General features: G+C 40.6%; 1 protein-coding gene across 7 annotated transcripts in view; it reads left to right on the forward strand.

The window, feature by feature from the left end:
• USP15 (ubiquitin specific peptidase 15) overlaps window positions 1–25,941 on the forward strand; it is a 190,694-nt gene that overhangs the window by 74,338 nt on the left and 90,415 nt on the right. For 4 of the 7 annotated variants that reach the window (XM_073619986.1, XM_073619990.1, XM_073619987.1 and 1 more), the window contains exons 7-9: window positions 8,277–8,363; window positions 21,818–21,962; window positions 22,180–22,353. In XM_073619986.1, the coding sequence (XP_073476087.1) occupies window positions 8,277–8,363; window positions 21,818–21,962; window positions 22,180–22,353 (406 nt within the window). Of the gene's footprint in view, window positions 1–8,276; window positions 8,364–14,545; window positions 14,698–21,817; window positions 21,963–22,179; window positions 22,354–25,941 lie in introns of those variants that run through there. The other 3 variants (XM_073619988.1, XM_073619989.1, XM_073619993.1) reach the window with 2 other exon arrangements.

Genomic DNA, 25,941 nt, shown 5'->3' on the forward strand with positions numbered 1-25,941 from the left:
TCACAATTTGTATGTTCTTTTGTTTTTATCATAATATTTCAATTCAGTAAAGTACACTCGTCGTAAAAAAGTTTGCCATTATAGTTAATTATGTAAAATATTATGTGACATGCACAGACAAGAACAGGAAAATTGGGTTTTCATCCTGTAATTACTGTACACACATTTTGCTTTTCTTATTTCAAAGCCATTGTTTTTTTAAGCTTATTTTTGGACTAGATTAGCCATTGTTTGGTAGCTTTTAAAGGGGAATTCCAGTCTGTATAATTCTGTGTTCTGACAACAATAACATTAGCACAGCTACCACATTGTAAATTATGTTATCATGTATTTTTAAAAAATTAAAAACCCGGTGGTGGTTAAATACCATCAAAAGAAAGCTATTTGTGTGAAAAAAATTGATAAAAATTTCATATGTGTACAGTGCTGCATGACTGCACAATTGTCTTTTAAAGGGTGACAGCAATGAAAGATGAAAAATGGCCTGGGCAGGTAGGGGGTGAAAGTAACCAGTAGGCAAGTAGTTAACAAGAAAACTGACTCACAACTTTTTTAGCTGGCTCCTAGATTCAAAACAAATTGTCAAGCATTAGTATGATGGTCAGTGGGAAGCATGCTCCTTACGCTTGTGGTCATTGGGAAGAATTAACCCCTTACAGAGAGCTAAAAAGATAACTATTTTCAGTGGGAATTTTCTGAGAGGCAAAAAAATGGTCATTGCTCAAGGAACCCCTAGCAACCTTTGGAGAAACCCTGATATAAGCTGTTAAACCAAATTTTTCTGATCTAAGCACACAAGATCAAGTTATTCCCCTCCAAACTCGCTCATCCACGTCTTTATGGACCTTGCTTTGTGCACTGGTGCGCAGTCATGTTGGAACAGGAAGGGGCCACATCTAAACTGTTCACACAAAGTTGGGAGCATGAAATTGTCCAAAATGTCTTGGTAGTCCACACCATAATCTCCCCTCCACCAAATGATTTGGACAGGTGCACAAAGCAAGGTCCATAAAGACATGAACGAGTTGGGGGGGCTTGACTGGCCTGCACAGAGCCCTGACCTCAACCCGATAGGACACATTTGGGATAAATTAGAGCAGAGACTGTAAGCCAGGCCACCTGGCTTCTCGTCCACCATCAGTGTTTGACCTCACAAATGTGATTCTGGAAGAATGGTCAAACCTTCCCCTTACACACACTCCTAAACCTTGTGGACAGCCTTCCCAGAAGAGTTGAAGCTGTTAGAGCTGCAAAGTCGTGGGCCAACTTAATATTGAACCCTACGGACTAAGACTGGGATGCCATTAAAGTTCATGTGCTAGTAAAGGCAGGCGTCCCAATACGTTTGACAATATAGTGTATGCGTACCTCACTAGGTTTGAATAACTAATTTGCCTCATTGTGTGATTGTAGAAGTTTATAGAGCCTGATCTCTTCATAGGCAATACTGTACTTTAACCGGCCAGTGGGCTTCAGCACATGGTCCTGCCCCCCAGGAATGCTCTTCTGATATGTTTCACCCAATGGGCCGACTTTTCCTTTGGGTTAATAGGGAAGATTCATTTTTCATCTCAATAATACTCCCCTGTTATAATGGGTATTTTTCTGAAATATTTCTTCAGTTTGAGACAAATAAGCAACATGTGTTGCAGAGGGGATTGTATGAATATAACCAAGTTATTATAGCAGCGGGAAGGGGCAGGGAGCAGAGCGGCACTGTCACTAGCTGACAGGCAGGGAGGGATGGGGGGGAACAGAGGGGAGACAGCGGATGACTGAAGCACGTAAACTGACCACTGTGTCAGGGCTCAGCAGCTGTGATAAACATGGTCAGTTTACAAGGGGGGAGGGCAGAACCAGTCAAGATCAGCCAGGTATTATAATTTATACAAGGGGCCAAATTATATATATTTTTTAAGGGTTGCAAACACTTTAAAGCTCAACTTCAGGATATTAGTAACTCCTCTCCCAATCCCTCTACCTAACCACTGGTATGAAAAAAAAGCCCATTTTATTTTCCTGAAACCACATGTGACGATCCCTCTCTATTGTTTACTTCCTGGGGTTTTTCTGCGTGTCGATATCACTGTCTGCATGATGTGGACACCTCCTATTGTTAGAGGAGACTTCCAGCTGCCAGGATATAGTCTCCAGGGGCAGAGAGGGAACCAGTATCCAAGAAGATAATGAACGGGACCCCAGTGCTGTGAAAATGAGCTTGGCTTATAGAGGAAACTGTGCCTTTGATCCTATACACTGCAGCATGGCTTAGGAAGAGGTGTCTGCAATCATTATCTAAACAAAACAAATTTGTGCGAAGTTGGGCTTTAACCTCCCTGGCGGTATGATTATTTCAGATTTTAGGTGCTGAAAGCGGTACCATTATTTTGCACAGAAATTTGGCGTTTTATATTGTAGGCCTGTAATTCTTAGGAATAGTTCACTTAAATCTGTCCAAACAAGAGTCTAGTAGACATCCCGGGTATGATAAAGTTTGAAAAACGAAATAAAAAATTATAATATAAATAACTATAAATAATTATAACAAATAATAATATAATAATAATAAAAATTATATAATAATGTAATCAAATCAAAAACACTGAAATTTGCTCAGTTGCAGAATTGTCGCTTTTGTTACTTTTAGTGTTTGATGACGGATCTCCTCACAAATCACTATCGCTCAATTCTGCAAGTGATTATAATTTATTATCGCTTTTTTCTAGCTGGTCTAAAACCACTTTTGATGTAAAGAGACAGTTTTGGTTGCTATGGACAATCTCCAGTTTCCTGGCAGAAAGAACAGTTTTATATATATAAAACTGCATGCAGGACACTGGGCAGACCACTAGGGACAAAGGGGATGCGTCATTATTTGATACAGTACTGTAATCTGTAAGATTACTGTATCTGTACTGTGTGTTCCACTTTTGAATTTACCGCCGAACTCCGTCCCCGTGCGTCGCAACGCTCGCAGGGAACGGAGCTCGGCACTGTGAATCGAGCGAGACACAGCGGCTCGTCGATCACAGCGGAGAGACATCGCAGGATCCAGGGGACAAGGTAAGTAAACTCTTCCTGGATCCTGCGATGCAAGCCCGAGTCTGGCTCGGGGATACCGCTTTTGGTATGAAAAATCCACCCCGAGCCAGACTCGGGAATACCGCCAGGGAGGTTAAGGGATATTTACAACAGTGTCTAAAACTTCATCCTATATTTCATCTTAAGTATGGGTTAGACCTTTTTTTTTTATTTCATACTCTCATTTCATTGAGTCTTATACTTGTTTAAGCTAAGAAAAGAAAATAATAAAATATATATACAATATGTAGGGGAAGCTTTCTGAAAAAAGATTACTACTGGGGATGCTTTATATAGGAGACCCTTGGTTAGCATCTGAGCATTAAAGTAGAACTCTAGTCAAACTATTAGGTCACATGTGATCTAGGCTGTCCATACCAGTAAGACGGGGGTTTCTCTTTAAATATATCCTGGAACATTTTGTAAAAACCTACGGATTCTGCCAAGAGAACCTTGGAAAGCACTTCTTTGATAAGATGACAATGCTCTTCTTCTTGTAGTGAAATCAGAGTTGCATTGTCATTCTTGCTCCTTAGATATTTTCACCCTTGATCACCATTGAATAGCTCCACCTTTCCTTTACTGTCTTAACAGGGTGAGGATGAAAATGAAATCCAGCTTCTCAGCTGCATTAAACATTAAACTTATTGTAAAGTCTCATCTGTTATTAAAAAAACAAAAACATGTTTTACTTACCTGCTCTGTGCAGTGGTTTTGCGCAGAGCAGCCCCGATCTTCTTGGGTGTTCCTGGTCCCTCCCTCCTGTTGAGTGCCCCCACAGCAAGCAGCTTGCTATGGGGGCACCCAAGCTGAGCTGCAGCTCCGTGTGTCCATTCAGACACGGAGCTGCAGTTGGGCCCTGCCCCCTCTCTCTCCTGATTGGCTAACTGACTTTGACAGCAGCGGGAACCAATGTCACCGATGCTGTGTCTCAGCTAATCAGGAGAGAGAGTCCTGGATGACCGAGACACTCGTGGATATCGCTGGACAGAGATGGGGCTCAGGTAAGTGGGGGGGGGGGGGGGGGGCTGCTGCGCACAGAAGGCTTTTCATCTTCATGCATAGAATGCATGAAGATAAAAAAAACCTTTACAATCACTTTAACAAAATAGGTGAATTAAGTTTTTAAAGACATTTAGCATGCCAGACTGCCTTGCAAATGTATTTATCACTTTGAGAGGAAGTGGTTCTAGCCTTCTGATGGATTGTAAGCAGTCTTGTACCTTAGGAGTGCCATGTACACCCCAAAAGAACTTCACCAGAGTAAACAGGATGTATGTAGCAAACACTATCCTCCCTCCCTCCCTCCTCCCTTTACTTTTGTCACTCCCCTGCCCCTTTAAATGGCAGTTTCAAGCTGTAAAAATGACAGCTGGGGTTTGTTGTGCAAATACAGCAGCCAACTCTAGCCACTGCTGACCTGCTGATTTGTGTTTGCAAACACTGTTTAGTAGCACGATTCATAGATACAAAATAATTACTGTTACTTTGTTTCATTCAACTGCAGATCTAAGAGATGAGGTTTGCTCTGCATATGATGTCGGTTAAATCAATTTAAGTAATAAAACAAGTTTTTAGGTTTTTTTTTTTTTTACTTAAATTTGTTCCCTTTTACCCCTTTTTAGTTAACATATACAACAAATCATTCTTGTATGACAGTCTAAACCAATACTAAATCCATTCAATATGTGATGCACAAGCCTCATAAATTAAACAAAAACACCTTATTTTCCTTACCTGGCCAAGACAAATTTTTCCTCCAAGCAAAACAGCAGTAAGAAAGGGAAACCCCCTTAAAAAGGAAAGCGGGACTTAAAAGGATATGGGGCTGTCACTAAGGTGAGGGCATACGCAGTATTAGTATAGTATAGTATAGTATATGTATAGTCTATTGTACAAACGTAGTTAAAAACCTACAGTTAAGTATAAAAACATGTAAGGATATACAGACAATAGCACAGTGGCTTTCCAAATCCATTAAATACATTGATTTATAGCAGATGGTGCAGTGCTAAAAATAATAAATGGTGAAAAAAAAAAAGTCCATAAACTTCAAGCAATCATAAGTGTAGTGACATCATGCTGGAAACTTCGTGGGTAAAAGTGATCCCTCCACCAACATAAGAAATGGCCTCTCACCTCAGCAAACAGACCCTTTCGTTATAGAGGGTCAAATGCTCTTTCCCTTACGGGTCATATAAAGCAGGTAGGCAGTCGATCCAGATCAGTCAGCAGCGGTAATGGATAAGCAATATGCAGAGTCAATCAATCGCCAAACGTATATGCCATGTAAATATAAAAGGGGTAGACCATAGTGTTCTCCGTAACAAACTTTAATAAAGTAAAATACAAGGTAAAAAACTTACAAACACGGCACTCATCCAGTGCCAGATGTATGAGCATGGGTAGGTAAACATTTCGTATGTTTACCTACCCATGCTCATACATCTGGCACTGGATGAGTGCCGTGTTTGTAAGTTTTTTACCTTGTATTTTACTTTAGTAAGTTTTTTACCTTGTATTTTACTTTATTAAAGTTTATTACGGAGAGCACTATAGTCTACCCCTTTTATAGTTACATGGCATATACGTTTGGGGATTGATTGACTCTGCATATTGCTTATCCATTACCGCTGCTGACTGATCTGGATCGACTGCCTACCTGCTTTATATGACCCATAAGGGAAAGCGCATTTGACCCTCTATAACGAAAGGGTCTGGTTGCTGAGGTGAGAGGCCATTTCTTATGTTGGTGAGGTGATAACTTTTACCCACGAAGTTTCCAGCATGATGTCACTACACTTATGATTGCTTGAATTTTATGGACTATTTTTTTCATCATTTATTATTTTTAGCGCTGCACCATCTGCTATATATTACTCTCAGGGATTTGATTTTTGACCCTGGTGTTCAGCTGCTCTTAGATATTTGTACATATATTTGCGCTGATTTGTTCCACTTTTCTCCGAATACATTGATTTGCTTCATTGGTACATTGTATCCCAACACGTTTCGCAGAACTATTTCTCTGCTTCTTCAGGAACTTCAATGTATATCAACTTCACCACAGTACCACTGTTTGAATTTCCCGATGTGTGAGAAAGGACGGGGACTATAAGGTGACCGTTTGGCCCACAGTAACAATATAGAACCAAATCTGATGGGCAATGGACCATACAATCGAGGAACCATGCGGATCCGGTTTTTAAAACCCAGAGTACTTTTACATTCAAGCGGCATAGAGGTCAAAGTCGCCGCTGGAGCCAAGACACTGTGGCTCACAGTGGGAGGATTTCAGCAACAGGCAGTGCTGTCAGTCCAGAAAGCAGTGGGCAAAATCAGGTGTGGCCAACACTTATTGACAATCCACAGGCTTGTAAATCAGCAGTGACAATACTGATACTCATCCCAGCATTTTATTCATCCTACTGTGGTATAAGCAGGCACAACCTATATGAGCGTGACAACTCTGCTTTGAATTCAGGAGCAGTGCAGCATTGTTTCCACACCATAACAGTAATGTGTATAAGGAGTACTTTACTGGCAGGCTCAGTGGATATTTGTGGATTTTGCAGGGGAATTGAAAGAAAACTGTAACCGTAAATGCGCTTCAGCACTTATAATTTTTTTAATAGGAGGCTATGGCTCTACTTTAACCTTCTCCAGCCCCAATTAACTCCTTCTCCCATTAGCTATTGTTTTTCTGCTCATTTTTGTTTTCTTTTTTTTTTTTTTTTAATCCAGTAATATTTACATTTTTTTTTTTTACTTTTTTTTGTTAAATAATCAAAAAAAAGCCTTTATTTAAAGAAGCAATGTACTTTTAAAAAACTTGGCCAAAGGACGTTTTTTTTATTGCTGAAGAGAAATGCTATGTTTCATCTGTTAAATGGATTTGGAGGATTCTTGTCTTCAATCTCACACATTTCATAAAATGCATTCTGAACAAACGCCTCAGGTCTCCCTCTTCTGACCATGCTCATCCAAGTCTATCTCCCAGCTGGGTTGAAAACCTCATAGTAGTCTATGGGATTGTAATGTAATGTGGCCAACAGGCCCGCCCTGTAGCTTCATTGTTTTTCTTGTTGATACTGCTGCTGCTGTTCAACTTTCTTAAAACAGACCAAACTGTGCAGCAAAAGTGGCCTTTAGAGCGTTGAGGCAAACCATTTAACACTCACAGGGGTGCTTACAGTGGCCAACTTGTATTCTCTTAATTGAAAGCTTTATCCCAAAAGGAAAAGACTGTTTCCGTAACTGCTTAAAATGTGTTAGCTGAAGTCGTGATTCTATTTGTTAGTCCACCTAAATCTACTAGTCCATTTGACACTACTCTCTCAGTCAATGCTGCTGTTCAAAGGTGTCTGCTCATTTAGAATGCAGACACAGAGCCCTGGTTCACATGAGTGTGGCTTTGAAATTGCACTTTTTCATTTCAGCGCAATTTCAAAGCTGTCTATCAGTATGATTTGCGACTTCTTTTAACAGAAGTCGATGCACGTCGCAATGGAATCTCAGACGCAGCGCACTAATCTTTTTCAAAGTTACTGCAACTTGAGCTGGCTCCATTGCCGCAAATGGAGTGCAACTTGTCATGCAATTTTGAACTGTCAAATCGCATAACAAATTGCATTGCACAAAAAGTGTGTTACTGGCAAGATGACCAGGTGAAACTAAAGGGAAAAAAAAAAAGCCTAAAAAAGTGATGCAGCCACCACATTTTAAAGTGTTGGATCCCCTTTGCAGATTATATTTCAAGGTGAACTAACACCAGACACCCTGCACATCCCCCAGTCCCCGCTGTACTTTCCTCCCGTGATTTTGAGCTGTCAAGGTTCCCGCAAGCCGTCCGATGGCCACCATCACCTGGACAGCACTGACCAATTAGAAACTTAGACCTCACTTGTACTTTAAGGGAGATTTACCATAACGGTATTGAGTAGTATTATAGACATATATCTTCTGACCGAATCATATATTGTATACCCAAAATACTTTGTGACGTTTATATTTCAGAAGTATAATGTGCTTCCAAATATTGCAACAATGAAAACTGATTATGCTAGTTATAAATATTATTTTCGCCATTTATTTTTTTGAACTGAAGCTTTAAGATCCATGTTTGGATTATTTTACCAGACCTTACAGGAAGCCAACATTTTTTTTCTCTAATTGCTCATTTTCATATTTTGAAGGTCCTCAGGTGTTCCAAATTTTTCAACATTACCAAAGGTTTCTTCTCCATCTCTGTCAAATAATTATTACAACTTCAGCAGCAGAAAGTAAGAAATGTGTGTATATTAACCAAGTGTTATCCACTAAGTGGGTTTTTTTTTTGTCTCACATTAACGTTGGACTTTTGCTGGTCTTTTTGTTTCTCGTGCTGGCATTCTTGCAAGTTTTCGTTTTTTGTTAACAAATCCAGATTTACGGTTCATGCTATGAAATAAAACCTTTTGAAGTATGTATTTGTTTGCAAGCAATAATTTCACAGAAACTGCCAGTAACTTTTAATGACTGTATTACTTAAGTAGAAAGCTGTATGGAAGAGGGCATGATGTTGATAAATATTGATGCTGGCATATAGAGCATCCTGCTTACTAATTTGCATGTTGTAAGCTTGCAACTAAACAGCAAGTGGTTCCTGTCTGTTTCTCTTTTTTATAGTTTACCAACAATTTAAACTTATGTTGTGCATGTATATAACTAGCTATTCAACTTTTAAGCTGACAATACACTGATTGAATTTCCCTTAGTTGGTGGAACTGTAGGCGCCTTCCCGCACAACATCCCTTGATGGAAACAGTCAAAAAAGTCAAACAGAAAATTGTCGGCCCAACAGCGGCTGCATCTACATCAAATTGCTGTTAGGATGTTCTGACAGCCAAAAACTCATAATAAAAACCCTGTTTGGACTCAACCGACTCCAAAGACTTAAAGGGGATAGGGAATAGGGGAAAGGAAATACACAGCCCACTGTGCAAGTACAAAAAGTCAAAATTTATTCTATCAAAAACACAAAAAATGGAATAGCCAATGATAAAAACTGAATCATTCACAAAGTGTCAATCATACTGTGATAAAAGCTCAATGTCCACCATTCTTGCCCCTATCCAGTTACAGTAATATATATATAGCGAGGAATGTGAAAGTACAATATCTTCAATCCTGAGCAGCAATAATAACGTGAAACATAGAAATTGCCACTTGCGCCAGCTGTCAGAACTGGCAGGAAAGATTTTTCCATCCACGTTGTATAGCTTGGATGGAGTAATCTGTAAGATTTTTTCCTCTAAGCCTGCAGGCTTAATGGAATCTGTGTGTATTGATAGCCTTAGTTTTGTAGAAAAGTGATATCAAATTGTTTTACAGCTGCCAATGTGCAGCAAAACATGGTGACTGATTGGCTTAAAGAGGTTTCTCACCCTGTAAACAAATACTGTAGCTGCTTTTAAAATGCACTCACTTACCTGTCCCTGGATCCAGTGATGTCCTCAGCTGACCTGGCTCTTTGCCAGTCTTTGGGTGCAGACATTGGCATCCTAACTGTGGGCAGCCAACTGCGACTACTTGCAGCTTCACAGCCGGCTGCCCTGCTGTGCAAGCCCTGTAATTGGTCCCACAGTCTCCTGGGACCTGTAGGTTGTCCCAAGAGGCTGCGGGGAAAGAGGAGGGCTGAACTGCTCAGATTGCTGCGACAATCTGACTGGAAGTTGGAGTGGGTACCTGTCAAGATCCCAAAGAAAAAACAACCTCCCAAATATTAGGGAAGAGTGGGGGAGGAGGAAAAGCCCAACTTCCCCTTTTGGATGAAGTTCCACTTTAAAGTGGAACACTGCCTAGAGCTATTCAAAAATCCCCTTGTGGAGGAGATCTGTTTATTTGGAAGTCTGTTTATTGGGAAGGCTGTCTGAATTCTAGTTTTCAGCCAGTCTTTTGCCATCAGCTGCTGAACTGAGTTCTACATAAAGTATCTCACAAAAGTATAGGTATTATATGTTATAATATAGGTACTAGGAGGTAACCTTCAGCTTAGGCCTGTGACGTTACTAAGGGCACTTCTGGATGTACAGTATCTCCCAAAAGTGAGTACACCCCTCACATTTTGTTAAATATTTTATTATATCTTTTCATGTGACACTACAGAAATGACAATTTGCTACAATGTAAAGTAGTGAGTGTACAGCTTGTATAACAGTGTAAATTTGCTGTCCCCTCAAAATAACTCACACAGCCATTAATATCTAAACCGCTGGCAACAAAAGTGAGTACACCCCTAAGTGAAAATGTGAGGGGTGTGCTCACTTTTGTGAGATACTGTGTATTTAGGCAACAATAGTCCTAGAGGGATTAGTGAGTAGATTTTTTCTGAATTTTTTTTTTTTTTACTAATAGTTGATTATTTGTATTGGTGTGTAAAAAAAATATTATTATTAATGTTAGAGGATAAAAGGGCCTAAAAAATAGACAATCGTTGTTAGTAGTAGTAGCAGCATAAATCTTTAAACAAGGGCATTTAAAGGGGTTGTAAAGGCAGAGGGTTTTTTTTTTTATCTTAATGCATTCTCTGCATTAAAGCGGAGTTCCACCCATTTAAAGGTCAGCAGCTACAAAAAGTGTAGCTGCTGACTTTTAATAAACAGACACTCACCTGTCCCACGGTCCAGTGATGTGGTCGCCTGAAGCCTTGCTTCTCTCCCCCTCCTCTCTGTGGCGCCGGCATTGCAACTGTGGGCGCCCGGCTGTGACTTCACATCCGGGCACGCACTGTGCATGCGAGAGCCGCGCTGCGTGTTGTGAATGGCTGGGCAATCTTCTGGGACCTGTGACGTGTCCCAGAAGATAGCAGGGGGGGAGGGGGGAGAAGTGAACTTCCGCTTGGCGCCGCAGGGCCAGGAGAGGAAGTGAGAGCTGGGTACCTGTGAATACTAGGTATCCCCTGAACCCCCCCCCCCCCCTCCAAAAAAATGACATACCAAATGTGGCATGTCAGGGGGTCACAAGTACTTAAAGCGGAAGTTACATTTTTGGGTGGAACTCTGCTTTTAAGGTAAAAAAAAAAAAAAACAATATTTTTAATACCAAAAATAGTAAATAATGCTACATTAAATTTAACAGCCTGACTACCAAAAAAAAAGTCAAGAACTTACCCATAGAAACTGATTAGGTATCTGATTAGTCGTTATGGGCAAGTTTTCAACTTTTACAGAGTACTTTCTCATCTCACATTATTAAAATGGTCTGCTAAAAGCAACACTAAATAGGAAAGAGCTGATTGGTGTGAAATAGTTTCATTAGGGAGTTAATATGGGATATATGACATATGCTGTAAAGAAAAAACACTTCCTAAACGTTTAATTGTATATTTACCTTTTATCGGGGTTCTGTAATAAACTGTCACAGTGAATACATGGGCAGAATAGGGTGATGATGCCAAGAAACAGCCACCCAGCACCAATCCACATACACACCTACCGTAACACCCTATTGGCTGTTCAAAGTGGTCTGCAGCCTCAGAGTCTAAAAGGAGGAGATGGAATAGGGGTTCAACCCACAACTTTCCTGGATATTCGGGCTCCAGGAGCACTGTTGAGGCTGTTGCAAGGTATGTTTTGGCATATAAGGAAGATAGGGGGCGCTAGATACCATATTATTCAAGTGCTCTAAATAAATAAATCTCCTGCATTACCAAAAAAATGGAAATGTAAGAAAGATAGTCGAGAACTAATTACACTGTTACAATCCACCATCATCACGGACCAAACCTTACTAGTAACAATAGACATCGAGTCTTTGTATACAAACCTTCGCCAAACAGATGTATTAGAAGCAGTGAGGTGGGCTCTCACCAACCAATCCACCCTGAAAAAATCACAAATCAAATTTTTGATTAAAGGATTATCTATGGCCATGGGGAATAATTATTTCTGGGCATTAAACGAATACTACAATCAAATTGGCGGTGTAGCCATGGGAGCCCGCTATGCACCTAGCGTGGCGAATATTACGTTAAATAAATGGGAATCAGAGACCATTTTCAAAAACAGACCTCACTCACTTCTTCTGTATAAAAGATACATAGATGACGTGATGATTCTGTGGGAGGGAACCAAAGAAAGTTTTAACAAGTTTTTGGAGAGTATGAATATGAATAAGTACAATCTAAAGTTCACAGCGGAGTACAGTTTGGCCACGGTGAATTATTTGGATCTAACACTCTTCAAACAAGGTGATCATATTAGTACAAAGACTTTTTTTAAAGAAACTGACCGTAACGCATATGTCCCTACACACAGCTGTCACCATCCACAATGGATAGGAGCTGTACCGAAAGGGCAATATATGCGTATACGGCGAAATTGTGCTAATATCTTGGATTATTTCACACAAGCAGCAATTCTCACCACTAGATTTAGAGAAAAGGGATACCCCGCCCATATCTTGACAAAATTGGTCTCACAGGTGGCAAATATGGACAGACAGTCCCTATTGGTCACTAAACCAAAAAAAGAATATAAGGGTGACTGTGCGTTCATATCGGGCTTTCATCGCCAATACAAAACAGTAGAAGGTATCTTCAAAAAATTCTGGCCTATCCTACTCAAAGATAAAGATCTGCAATCTTCCCTGCCCAATAAACCTAAGTTTATCTACCGAAGAGCCCCTACCCTTAGGAATCGCTTGGCTCCAAACGTACCAGATCCCCCCGGGAAACCTCCCACTTTTCTGGATGGTTCTGGTTTTCACTATTGCACTAGATGCAATGCTTGTAAAATAACCAGAAAACCAGGTACCAAGAAAAAGAAGACCCAGTTCCAATCTATAGTAACACAACAACAATTTGATATTAAACCTCTCATCACATGCGATTCTGATCACGTAACATATGTTCTGGAATGCCCATGCTCCCTTCAATACGTGGGCAGAACCACACGCCAACTGAAAGTAAGAATAAATGAACATTTAACAAATATTAAAAAGGGATACCCTAACCATAGTGTATCAAGACACTTCAAACTTTACCATGATAGTGACCCATCACTGTGTACATTCTATGGGATTGACAAAATCTCTAGGGATTGGAGAGGTACCCATATGAAAAGGGCAATATCCAGGAATGAAACGTACTGGCTTTATAAATTACGGACTATGCAACCACATGGGATGAATATAGATCTGGACCTTAATTGTTTTCTTACAAATGATTGAGTCCAGGAGTGTCTAGGAATATCATTATCTGTCCACCTCAGATCATGTGAGTGAGTTAGGCACCACTTGTATTATGGTTGAGGTCAGAGATAGCTGTCCAGGGTGCAAGATGGAATATTTTTCCCCCCCTTTTCTTTGTCCCCTTTATTATTCGAGTCAGACGGGGATAGGTTATATTGCAGCCTTTTAAGGTTTAATAAATGCTATTTAGTTTTGTAATCATTTTTGTATGTAAACCGAGACTGGGGCTGTTATAGAATGCAGGGTTACATGAGTCCCCCCCCCCCCCTTTCTCTCTACAAAAACACCACCATTAATTTTATTCACTTATATATTTTTTCTCACTTCCCCACCACCTATATGGGTGGATTCACCTACCTGTTTTTAACCAGTAGGGGGACTATAACAACATGTCGTCTCCACTTAGGAGATGTTTGATATGAAGTCACATTTGTTTTAAGTAAGGAGTTTTTTGTGAACAATATAGTAAATATCCACAAGATGGAGCTAGGCTCCAGACCATAGTTGAACTTTCCAACTTTATTGCTATGAGCACAGTTCCTGTGGTCTATTTTCCAATTACCCACCCACTTCCTGTTCCTAATAAAAAGTCACATTCGTTTTCAATTAAGGAGTTTTTTTGTGAACAATATAGTAAATATCCACAAGATGGAGCTAAGCTCCAGACCATAGTTGAACTTTCCAACTTTATTGCTATGAGCACAGTTCCTGTGGTCTATTTTCCAACTACCCGTCCACTTCCTGTTCCTAATAAAAAGTCACATTTGTTTTCAACTACAGTAAGGATTTTTTTTGAACAATATAGTAAATATCCACAAGATGGAGCTAATGCTCCAGACCATAGTTGAACTTTCCAACTTTATTGCTATGAGCACAGTTCCTGTGGCCCATTTGCCAATTACCCGCCCCCTTCCTGTTCCTAATAAAAACCACCATTCCAGTGACCAACGTACGCTTCCCTGAAGACGTTCACTACGAAACGTACGTCGGAGCGGTACGTGGTCACATGTCCTATCACCCAACAACATCCGGATCCTTTGGCTGCCCCCCTGTGTAAGCTGGAACGCACGCCAGCGTGGAGGAGACATGAAAGGCTTTTTCTGACTGCGAAGTCACCCTGACATGCAAGCAGCCCCAGTGCCGGGTAGGCACCCACCAATGTAAGCGGCCATTTGGCTTTTTAATTTGTTTACTTTTTTAATAAATGGTTTTACGCTATGGAGACTGTTTTTGTTTCCTATGTATCCTTATCCTATCTTGAATGAGCTTGACGGGAACGATCCATGCCTATAATACCAACCACAGTCCGGCCATCCATGTGAGCAGGCACAACCCTGCACAAGCGCTAGTGACTCTCTTTTTAACTAAAGGAGTCATTGGTATCTGGTAAGCAGATATCTACTACTTCGAGGTGTTTTCCTTTTCTTATTTTCCTTTGGTGATGGAAAACCTTTTGTTTACAGCAACAAGATTGGGAGATTATTGAAAGATATCACTTCAACCACTTCAAATCACTTTTTTATGTGGACAATCAATCACTATATATTTTTTTCACTATTGTGGGCACTTCAATGTGTAATCTAATTATGATTTGTCATTATTATGTTTTTCATTTTTTTGGTAATGCAGGATATTTATTTATTTAAAGCACTTGAATAGTATGGTATCTAGCGCCCCCTAGCTTTCTTACATTTCCATTTTTTTGGTAATGCAGGAGATTTATTTATTTAGAGCACTTGAATAATATGGTATCTAGCGCCCCCTATCTTCCTTACATTCCTTTTTTTGATTATCTATTTTTTTGATTATTCAAAAATTGGGGAGCAGCTTACACTGATTGTTTATATATTTCCACAAATTTTCTTTATTGTTGGGAATGTTTTCTTACTAGATGTATCACCAGTATATGTAATTCATATATATTATATGTTTTGGCATATGCAAGTGATTGTAAAGGTTTGTATTTTTTTAAAATAATAAACATGTTCTACTCCTCTCCTCCTCTTCCGTGGCCCCCCGCTGGGGCTACTGGCTCCCCCCACCCCGCCAAGTGCCCCCATTGGAAGCCGCTTCATATGGGGTCACTCGTGCATGCTTGATCCTGAGCTGGGCTGCTTGCGTCTATTCAGACACACAGCCCAGCTCTGCCGCACCCCCGCTCCCTGCTGACAGGTTTTGATTGACAGCAGCAGGAGCTATTGGCTCCTGCTGCACTCAGCCAAGCCCCTGAGAGACAGGAGAGGGAAGACGAGCTTCTGCAGACGTGTACAGCTTTGGGATCCAGATGGTGATAGTTTGGGGCCGTAAGGAAAATAAGGGTTTATTTAAAGCAAATTTGTCATCAGAAAAATTGCAGCCTTTCTGAAAATGCTAGTTGCTTGGCTTCAGTATTTTGCGTCGCAGACCTGAATAGACTTATGCCCCGTACACACGGTCTGACATTGATCGGACATTCCGACAACAAAATCCATGGATTTTTTCTGACGGATGTTGGCTCAAACTTGTCTTGCATACACCCGGTCACACAAAGTTGTCGGACAATCAGATCGTTCTGAACGCGGTGACGTAAAACACGTATGTCGGGTCTATAAACGGGGCAGTAGCCATTAGCTTTTGTCTCTTAATTTATTCTGAGCATGCGTGGCACTTTGTGCGTCGGATTTGTGTACACACGATCAGAATTTCCGACAACGGATTTTGTTGTGGGAAAATTTTATAGCCTGCTCTCAAACTTTGTGTGTCGGAAAATCCGATGGAAAATGTGTGATGGAGCCTACACACGGTCGGATTTTCCGACAACAAGGTCCTATCACACATTTTCCGTCGTAAAATCCGACCGTGTGTACAGGGCATTAGAAAGCATTAAAGCCAAGACTTCAGCATGACAACCAGGAAACCAGCATTCTTAAAGTAGAGGTTGTCAATGGCAGCCCCTATACCCTTTCTCACAACAGAATCACTTTAAAAATAGCAGATCTGTTCATGTATGACTACTGTAACAACAACAACAAAACAATTAGTTCTGTTTTATTCAGTTCTATCTGCTCCTTACAGCAACAAGGTACCCTCAATGTCTGTTTTGGACAGACATTCCTGGCATATGTTATCACACATCTCTCTCTAGAAGAATGATAGAAATACTAGAGACTGGTTTGTGGCTTTGGATTAAGCTCATTATTTACTAGCACATAAATTGCATCACACAAATTTAATATCTTCTATAAAACCAATAATCCATTTCAGTCATGATGTATCTTGATATTTTTGCAAATTTTAAAATATTATAAAAAAAGACAATGGAGTTTTTAGCCTGGGTTACTGGGCAACTTTGAGTTTTCCTAATTTCTCATTATTAAATGGTATCTATTACCATACTTCATTAACAAAAACATATACAATATGAAACAGGGACATGACCTTGAACTAATTGGAGGAAAGTTCAAAACTTGAAAGTATTTTTTTTACTGAAAGGGTAGTTGATGATTGAAATAAACTACCAGCAGAGGTAGTGAGACCGTCAACAGTATATGGTTTCAAACATGCTTGGGACAAATATAGATCTATACTCAAACGATAAAGTTAACGGGGGGAAAAAAATGGGCGGACTCGATGGACTATGTTTCTATGTTTAAAAGTAAACATGTTTGACACATATGTAGGTGAATTCTCTGCTTAACAGGATGATGCATATAAAGGAACTTTCTAAGAGGTTTGCCGTAGTAGATTAAAAAACACAAAGGAAAAAATCCGGGAAATGTTATGCTTGTATTATATCACATCCAAAGCATCCAAAATTTATGCACTTTGATCTTACTCCTGAGGCTATGAGCATATCTTATTGCTTTGGCATATCAGTCATATTTGTGAAAGAACAGGGAGGGATGGGCTCGAGCCCTGTAGATTTTTGTTTTTTTGTCGGGGCATGTTCTGCAAAACATTCAGTCAGCATGCTTGAACTCTTTTCACAGAATGTAGAAACTAATCTTCGGATATAGGTACTAGGAGGTAACCTTCAGCTTAGGCCTGTGACGTTACTAAGGGCACTTCTGGATGTACAGTATCTCCCAAAAGTGAGTACAACCCTCACATTTTTGTAAATATTTTATTATATTTTTTCATGTGACAACACTGAAGAAATTATACTTTGCTACAATGTAAAATAGTAAGTGTACAGCTTGTGTAACAGTGTAAATTTGCTGTCTCTTCAAAATAACTCAGTACACAGCCATTACTGTCTAAACCGCTGGCAACAAAAGTAAGTACACCCCTAAGTGAAAATGTCAAAATTGGGCCCAAAGTGTCAATATTTTGTGTGGCCACCATTATTTTCCAGCATTGCCTTAACCCTCTTGGGCACCAGAGCTTCACAGGTTGCCACTGGAGTCCTCTTCCACTCCTCCATGACAACATCACAGAGCTGGTGGATGTTAGAGACCTTGCTCTCCTCCACCTTCCGTTTTGAGGATGCCCAACAGATGCTCAATAGGGTTTACGTCTGGAGACATGCTTGACCAGTCCATCACCTTTACCTCAGATTCTTTAGCAAGGCAGTGGTCATCTTGGAGGTGTGTTTGGGGCCGTTATCATGTTGGAATACTGCCCTGTGGCCCAGTCTCCGAAGGGAGGGGATCAGGCTCTGTTTCAGTATGTCACAGTACATGTTGGCATTCATAGTTCCCTCAATGAACTGTAGCTCCCCAGTGCCAGCAGCACTCATGCAGCCCCAGACCATGACACTCCCACCACCATACTTGACTGTAGGCAAGACACACACTTGTCTTTGTACTCCTCACCTGGTTGCCGCCACACATGCTTGACATCAACTGAACTAAATAAGTTTATCTTGGTCTCATCAGACCACAGGACATGGTTCCAGTAATCCATGTCCTTAGTCTGCTTGTCTTCAACAAACTGTTTGCAGGCTTTCTTGTGCATCATCTTGAGAAGAGGCTTCCTTCTGGGATGACAGCCGTGTAGACCAATTTGATGCAGTGTGCAGCGTATGGTCTGAGCACTGACAGGCTGACCCCCCCACCCCTTCAACCTCTGCAGTAATGCTGGCAGCACTCATAAGTCTATTTCCCAAAGACAACCTCTGGAACTGACACTGAGCACATGTACTCAACTTCTTTGGTCGACCATGGCAAGGCCTGTTAAACCACTGTATGGTCCTGGCCACTTGGCAATCTTCTTATAGCCTAGGCCATCATTATGTAGAGCAACAATTCTTTTTTTTCAGATCCTCACAGTTCTTTGCCATGAGGTGCCATGTTGAACTTCCAGTGACCAGTATAAGAGAGTGAGAGCGATACCACCAAATTTAACACACCCGCTCCCCATTCACACCTGAGACCTTGTAACACTAACGAGTCACATGACACCAGGGAGGGAAAATTGGGCCCAATTTGGACATTTTCACTTAGGGGAGTATTCACTTTTGTTGCCAGTGGTTTAGACAATAGTGGCTGTGTGTTGAGTTATTTTAGGGGACAGCAAATGTACACTGTTATACAAGTTATACACTCACTACTTTACATTGTAGCAAAGTGGCATTTCTTCAGTGTTGTCACATGAAAAGTTCTAATAAAATATTTACAAAAATGTGAGGGGTGTACTCACTTTTGTGAGATAGTGTAGGTGTTTGTGAGCAGTGTCCAGCCCAGGATCTATGTGGATGGACCAACATTAAACCTGAACTCCAGGAAAATGACTAAATACAGTATACAATTGGAATACATGCAAGGGGGGTTGTTTTACCTACTAGAGGATTTGTATTTGTCTACCCAAGTCTGAGATTTACACCTTGTCTCCTATGTACCCAGTTCACACTACTGTATTGTGGTGGTGTGCGCAGCTGGGAGGTAATCCACTGCCTTGCACTATGCAGCTGGCAATTGGGCTTTCAGATGTCTGTGTGACATATAAATAAATCAATAAACTTTGTTTAAAAAAAAAAAAAGAGGAAACAGTATGATTCACCAAGCTTAACGCTTCAGCACTGCACTGAGCTAAGATGCATCGCACAGTGCAGCGGCTGGTGGGAACCAGCCCTGATGGGTCTTGTTCAGCTCTGCTTCTACTCTGACTGAACAAGAAAAGCAGCTCACTGGGCTCACTTGAATGGGTCATGCTCAGCGGCGGTACTGCCAACTGAATGTATTTTTTGCCATGGACCAAAGCATTATGGTATGGGTACAGCCATGAGTAACTGCATTTCTACATTTAGGTACGTGTTTAGGGGCAGTAAAACCACAACTGCCTGCTTTTACCACTCCCTGGATGCCTTGTGAATAAGCCCTAAATTAGGTTTTCCTGGTAACCTTTTTTAATACCTGTTTTCCTGAATCTTTTATATATATATATATATATATATATATATATATATATATATATATATATATATATATATATATATATACAGTGTTGCGTTCATTTTTTTAAAGGGCTTTTTGGCAAATAGCATGCAAACATGTTTCCAGAGTTCAGCTCCTTCGATTTTTCCATCGAAGAAATGTCAGGTGGAAGCTGGCTGACAGGGCCACTGACTGAGTGAAAGTTATACAGTGTACGGCCAGCTTAATCCTGCACAACTAGAAGCTCAGACATCACACATTCTTTGCTTATATTGGTGTTTTGCATGAGACGCTGCTCAAACCAACCCGGTGCTAACGAGATGTGTGGCCTCAGCCAGCGCCGCTCCAGCCATGGGGCTGACACGTTTCACCCTGCCCACTGGGGCTTAGTCACAGAGGTCACCTCTGTGACCAAGCCCTGATGAGAGGGGTGAAATGCGTCAGTGAGTGTGGCTGGAGTGGTACTGGATGAGGCCACAGATCTTGTTGGCACCGGGTCGGTTTGAGCGGCGTCTCATTCAAAGCAATTTGACATGTCTGGATTAGTGAACCAAATGCCTTCTCCCATCTTCTGAGCAGGGAGATATCCAAGCCTAAGTTTAGAGCATCGCTTCAAGTTTCTTCGTGATCACTGCTTGTTTTGGTGATTTTTTTTTTTTTTTTTTGCGACAAATAGTGATACACAATAAGTCAATAAAGCAACAACCACCGTTTTGAATGTACTACCTGTGAAATCCTTAGAGGCAGCATTAAAGGTGGACCTGGAGAAAAATGCATCATTCATTGTGCTGTTGAGATGGTCCCTTGCTTTAAATAATTGGGAGTGCATATCTCTGATAACCCCTCCATCAATCAATATAGCCAGCAGAGTGAAGGAGTTTTTGAGGAGACTGACGTGTGCTGTCCTCTTAGCATTCCATTTTATAGGTGTACAGTGAAGAGCGTCCCCACTTTGTGCATTACTGTTTAGTACAGTAATTGCTCTTCTGCAGTTAAATAACACTGCAGCAGGTGGTATAGACTGGCTAGGGAATTATTGACAGCAATATGTCCACCATTAATATTATTTACAACAGCTGGTATAGAAATATGACCCTTAATATTATGAAGGACTCTTCTCATAATGCGTATAAACAGTTTGTCCCCCTCCCTTCAGATTGAAGGTTTTGGAGCATCCAAGCTAGAACCACCAGGCTGATGAACAGCTTTTTCCTGATGCTTTATTGACAAATAACTCTGAATTATTGCTGCTCTATATTAGTTTCTTTTTTGAGCATTGCTGCAATTTAAGGTTGATAATACATCACTTTATGATTTTATGCATTTTATATTTATGTATTTTTTTTTCTCTTTGCCTTGATTTTATTGTTAACCTGGACCTGAGTACCTGATTTAATTTTTTTTCATGCCTTACATGTTTTTGGAATGACAATAAAAAAATATCCTGCTCCTTGCTGCAGTGGCAACTAATCAGAAATCAACTTTTAGCTATCATGCCATTCTAAACTGCTGGAAAAAGAAATTATACATGTTTACCTTAAAGTGAAACTTCAAACAAAAGGGGAAGTTCCGCTTCCTCCCCCCCCTGCACTGCCACATTTGGCACTTTTTGGGGGGTAGTGGATACCCGATTTTGACAGGTACCCGCACCCACTTCTGACTCAGATCACTGTGAAGATCTGAGATGGAAGTTTGGCCCCTCTCCTTCCCCTGCAGTCTTTTGGGTCACATCACAGGTCCCAGAAGACTATGGGACCAATTACAAGGTGTTGTGTGGCTCGCAGATGCACAGTATGTAAGCAGCTGTGAAGCCGCAAGGCTTCACTTCTTCTTTTCCTTGCTATAGATGCTGGCGACTGCACCCGAAGCCTATTGAAGAATCGGCTCGGGTAAGGACAGCATTGGATCCATGGACAGGTAAGTGTCCTTACATTAAAAGTGAGAAGCTACAGTAATAGTAGCTGCTGACTTTTAATTTGTTTGGGGGAGCCTGGAGCTCCTCTTTCTTTTTTCTCTGCGCTCTAGGACATAAATGTTATATTATACATTAGTCCCTCAATGTATTACCTTGTAGGGTCACTTGGCTTGTATATGTGTTTTTTTCTACAGGAATAACTGTTTTTGTTGCTACTATGTTCTGTTTTTTCTTCCAGTGTGAAAAATTCTAACTATTGTCTGCCTTCATATGCTGCTTACAAAAACTATGATTACTCAGAGCCAGGAAGACATAATGAGCAACCGGGACTATGTGGCTTAAGTAACCTGGGAAACACTTGTTTTATGAATTCTGCCATTCAGGTAAAAACACGGGGTCTCTACGTGTGTGAGGTTCTTATATATACATGTGCATGCAGTTACATTCTTTTGCTATACCAGTTTCACATTGCTTCATTACAATGAAGGTTTGAATTTCTCATAATAACAATTCATAGGAATTGTAAACTATTTTCATGAACAGAGTGAGGTTTTCAACGTTTTTTAATTGTGATTTTGCCATTGTATAATTTTTTTTCAGTGTTTGAGCAATACACCACCACTAACTGAATACTTCCTTAATGATAAGTATCAAGATGAACTGAACCTGGATAACCCTTTAGGAATGAGAGGAGAAATAGCCAAATCCTATGCAGAGCTCATCAAACAAATGTGGTCAGGGAAATACAGCTATGTAACTCCAAGAGCATTTAAGGTTAGTTTTCCAGAAATGCTTATTTACAGTAAACTGCCTCTTATTTTGTAAACCTTGATTTGGTCTTCTCTTTGTGAATAGTTATGCGATGCATTATAAAGGGTTAAAAATATATAACCGCGCTACCAGAAGAAAAGGTCATTAGGGCTAACTGCTGCAATCACCGAAATGGTCAGTCAGTGGCCAAAAAAGAGTAAACAAAATAAATGGTGCTGCACTGTTAGTAATAGGTGCAAAGATGGTCAAATAAGTGGAAGTGTAATTGTAAACATCAATATTAGCAATAAATATGTGAAGAAATCCAAACAGTGTATAAACAAATATCAAATTGCTGTGATCATATATAAAGTCCTGTATGACTTGACGGACAAAAGATGAATCTCATAAAAAAATCCAAACAAATAAAGTACACATGGTTGCAAATAAAAAAAATGCCTTAAGAGACTAGATAGGCAATAGGGAGGAGGTGAATGAAGTGCTGGGTTCCCTCTAACATTCTGTGCAAATTGAAAAATCAAGATAAGTGTCTTTTTCTCTCTTGTGCAGTGACATCTCAGTGCAGGGTGGCCTCTCACCTTACAGCTGTAAGGTAACAGCATAAGAAGACAACAATGAAGATCCTGGATGGTGTAATTGATCACACTGTGAACTTCTTGTGAATGACATCAACCAAAATCCTCTAGGGGGCCTCTTTCTCCTGATAGGTAATTCCTACTAAATGTATATATTAACGGAACTTCTTTGGAGCCAACGTGTATCCTGGGTATCCCTCCCGGGCTTACCCGTGTGATATATAGAAGAAAGAAGTAGTGTAGTATTGTAAAACCAGACTATGCTTTATTGAAATGAACAGCTGTGATACTCACATAAACAGTATAAAATGCTAATCTCCACAAGCGGCGAGCTCGCACACTGACGTTACTTCCAGTGCCTGTCTGTCCCAATGCGTAGCACCACACCCAGGGGATGAATCCCCTGATGAAGTCACGTTGGCTCCAAAGAAGTTCCATTAATATACACATATATAGTGGGAATCGCCCATCAGGAGAAAGAGGCCCCCTAAAGGACTTTGGTTGATGTCATTCACAAGAAATTCACAGTGTGATCGATTACACCATCCAGGATCTTCATTGTTATCTTCTTATGCTGTTACCTTACAGCTGTAAGGTGAGAGGCCACCCTGCACTGAGGTGTCACTGCACAGAAAAAGATGAAACTTACCTTGATTTTTTTTTCAATTTGCGCAGAATGTTAGAGAGAACCCAGTACTCCATTCACTTCCTCCCTATTGCCTATCTAGTCTTTTAAGACATTTATTTTATTTGCATCCATGTGCACTTCATTTGTTTGGATTTTTTCATGAGATTAATCTATTGTCAGTAAAGTCGTACAGTATTTTATATATGATCACAGCAATTTCTTGATATTTGTTTATACACTGTTTGGATTTCTTCATATATTTATTGCTATTATTGATGTTTACAATTACACCTTCCACTTATTTGATCACCTTTGCACCTATTACTAACAGCACAGCACCATTTATTTCATTATACAGATTGCTTGTAATCTGGAGATATCCAGATAGAAGAGTGTTGCAGAATTTGAAAAATGTCAAAGGCTGAACATAGTGGGCTCACTGAGGATAGGGAGAGGTGAGACATATGCAAATGCTAGAACTTTTCAAGAATGACTGCACTTTAATTTATGCATGGGTCAGTGTTTTTTTCTTCAATCAGTGTGGTGAACGAACAAAACGGACCCAATTCCCTCATACATTGAGTCATTTTACTTTCAATATTAATGGTAAACAGGACAGATAGAGAGGGTAAATCTCTGTAATGGGGGCATAGGAAGCAATAAAAACCCGACAGGTATTCTAAGTCCACTCTATCCAAAACTAACAAAAAGGTTTTGCCTTTAGTTATACTTTAAAGTGCCTGTAAACCCTTGCCATGTGAAACAACACTTAAGTCATCACATACCATCTGTTTTCAGATGCATAAGAGCTGGAGGAGGAGAAACAGCAGCACACTGATCTTCCCACTGAAAGGCTGTACTGGGGTGGGGGGGGGGGGGGGTTGGCTGGTCATTGGAGCAGAGCAAGCCGAGTTCTCAGCATGGCTAGAGAGCTGACCACATGTTCTCCTGCTTAGTGTGGTCAGTTTTTGGGACTGGCAAGAATACCAGGGATTTTACACAAAGGAAGGAATACAAAGAGAAAGGGATACTTTTTCATTCATGTACATGGTACAGCAGGCACATATCAGGAATATCAAATGTTGGGTTTACATATACTTTAAGGCCTCATTCACACAATTACCAGATTCCAGCAGTAAGAATCAACAGGTTCTTGCACCTAAAATGATAGGTGTATGCGAATAGCCATGCCCACTTAGCCTATACAAAGTAATGACAGACTGACCGCATCTATTGCTGTTCATATGTAGCTAAGCAGTTACCTGCAGTTAGGGACAGATATCTGAACCCAGACAACTCTGTACAGGCTTGGACATCCATCCCTAGACATGGGTAACCACTTGTTTTACGCAGCAATGTGCAAACAGTGGCGGCTGCTATCAGCCTGCCATAACTTTGTACAGGCTGCGTGGCCACCACTTTGCACATAGACCTGTTGTTCCAGCCACAAGAAATCAGCTGATTCTTGCTGCTGGAATCCAATGTCTGCAGGTAATTGTCTGTATGAAAGAGGTCTAAAACTGAACTCTAGCCTTACTTTCAGTCTTTCAGAGTTGTACAAGTCCCTCTCCTGACCTGAAATTGCTTACTCTGATTTCACTGCACACAGTGAGCTCCACACAGTGTGCACTAGAAGCTCTGCAGAAAGTCCAATAGAGCCTGCCTCTTCAGATTGGAGGGTGTCCAGCATCATCTATCAATTTTCTCCCCAGCCTGATGTTCTTTGACTCGTCTCCTTTTGATTCCTTGAATTTCAGTTCAGGTTGTCTCAGCATCACAATTTGGCCTTCCCTGTGGTGTTCTGCATGGAAAAGCAATCTGCCTAAGAACACCCACTTCTTCAGACTGTCATTCACCCATCAAGGGTTTTTGATATTTGCATAACTCTTCCCAAGAGCCAACCCACTACTTGCATCAGGGCTAAGGACTCTTTCAGTATAGTGAGGTGCTGGGATGTTTTTAGGAAGCTATGTATGGCACAGTGCCAGTGCCTCCCATTAACGATAATCTGCTTGTATTGCATTGAGAAGCTCAAAGTTTCAGTGATGACATCACCGAATCTTAAGTATTATATATCTATAATTAAAAAAAGGTTTTGTTTAAAAAAATTCATTAACATTTTAATGGTGGGAGGGAAGAGCCAGGGAAGGCAAAATATAACCAAGTTAAACTTCAGCTTTAAGGTCAAATCTACACTAACATAAGAAGCAAAGTTCATAAAGTCTTTATTTGCATAAGATTTTCAGGGGTGGCCAGTGCAATTAAGATGGAAGCAGACACCTTTAGAACCCTTTCACACTGGGGCCCCAGCCGCGTTCTCGGTAAAGCAAAGTTTGTTTTAGCGGCCCTTTACTGCTGTTTAAGCTGCGCTTTTGCTCCACTTTTCAG

Source organism: Aquarana catesbeiana, linkage group LG03, assembly GCF_042186555.1.
Source record: "Aquarana catesbeiana isolate 2022-GZ linkage group LG03, ASM4218655v1, whole genome shotgun sequence".
Lineage (NCBI taxonomy): Eukaryota > Metazoa > Chordata > Amphibia > Anura > Ranidae > Aquarana > Aquarana catesbeiana.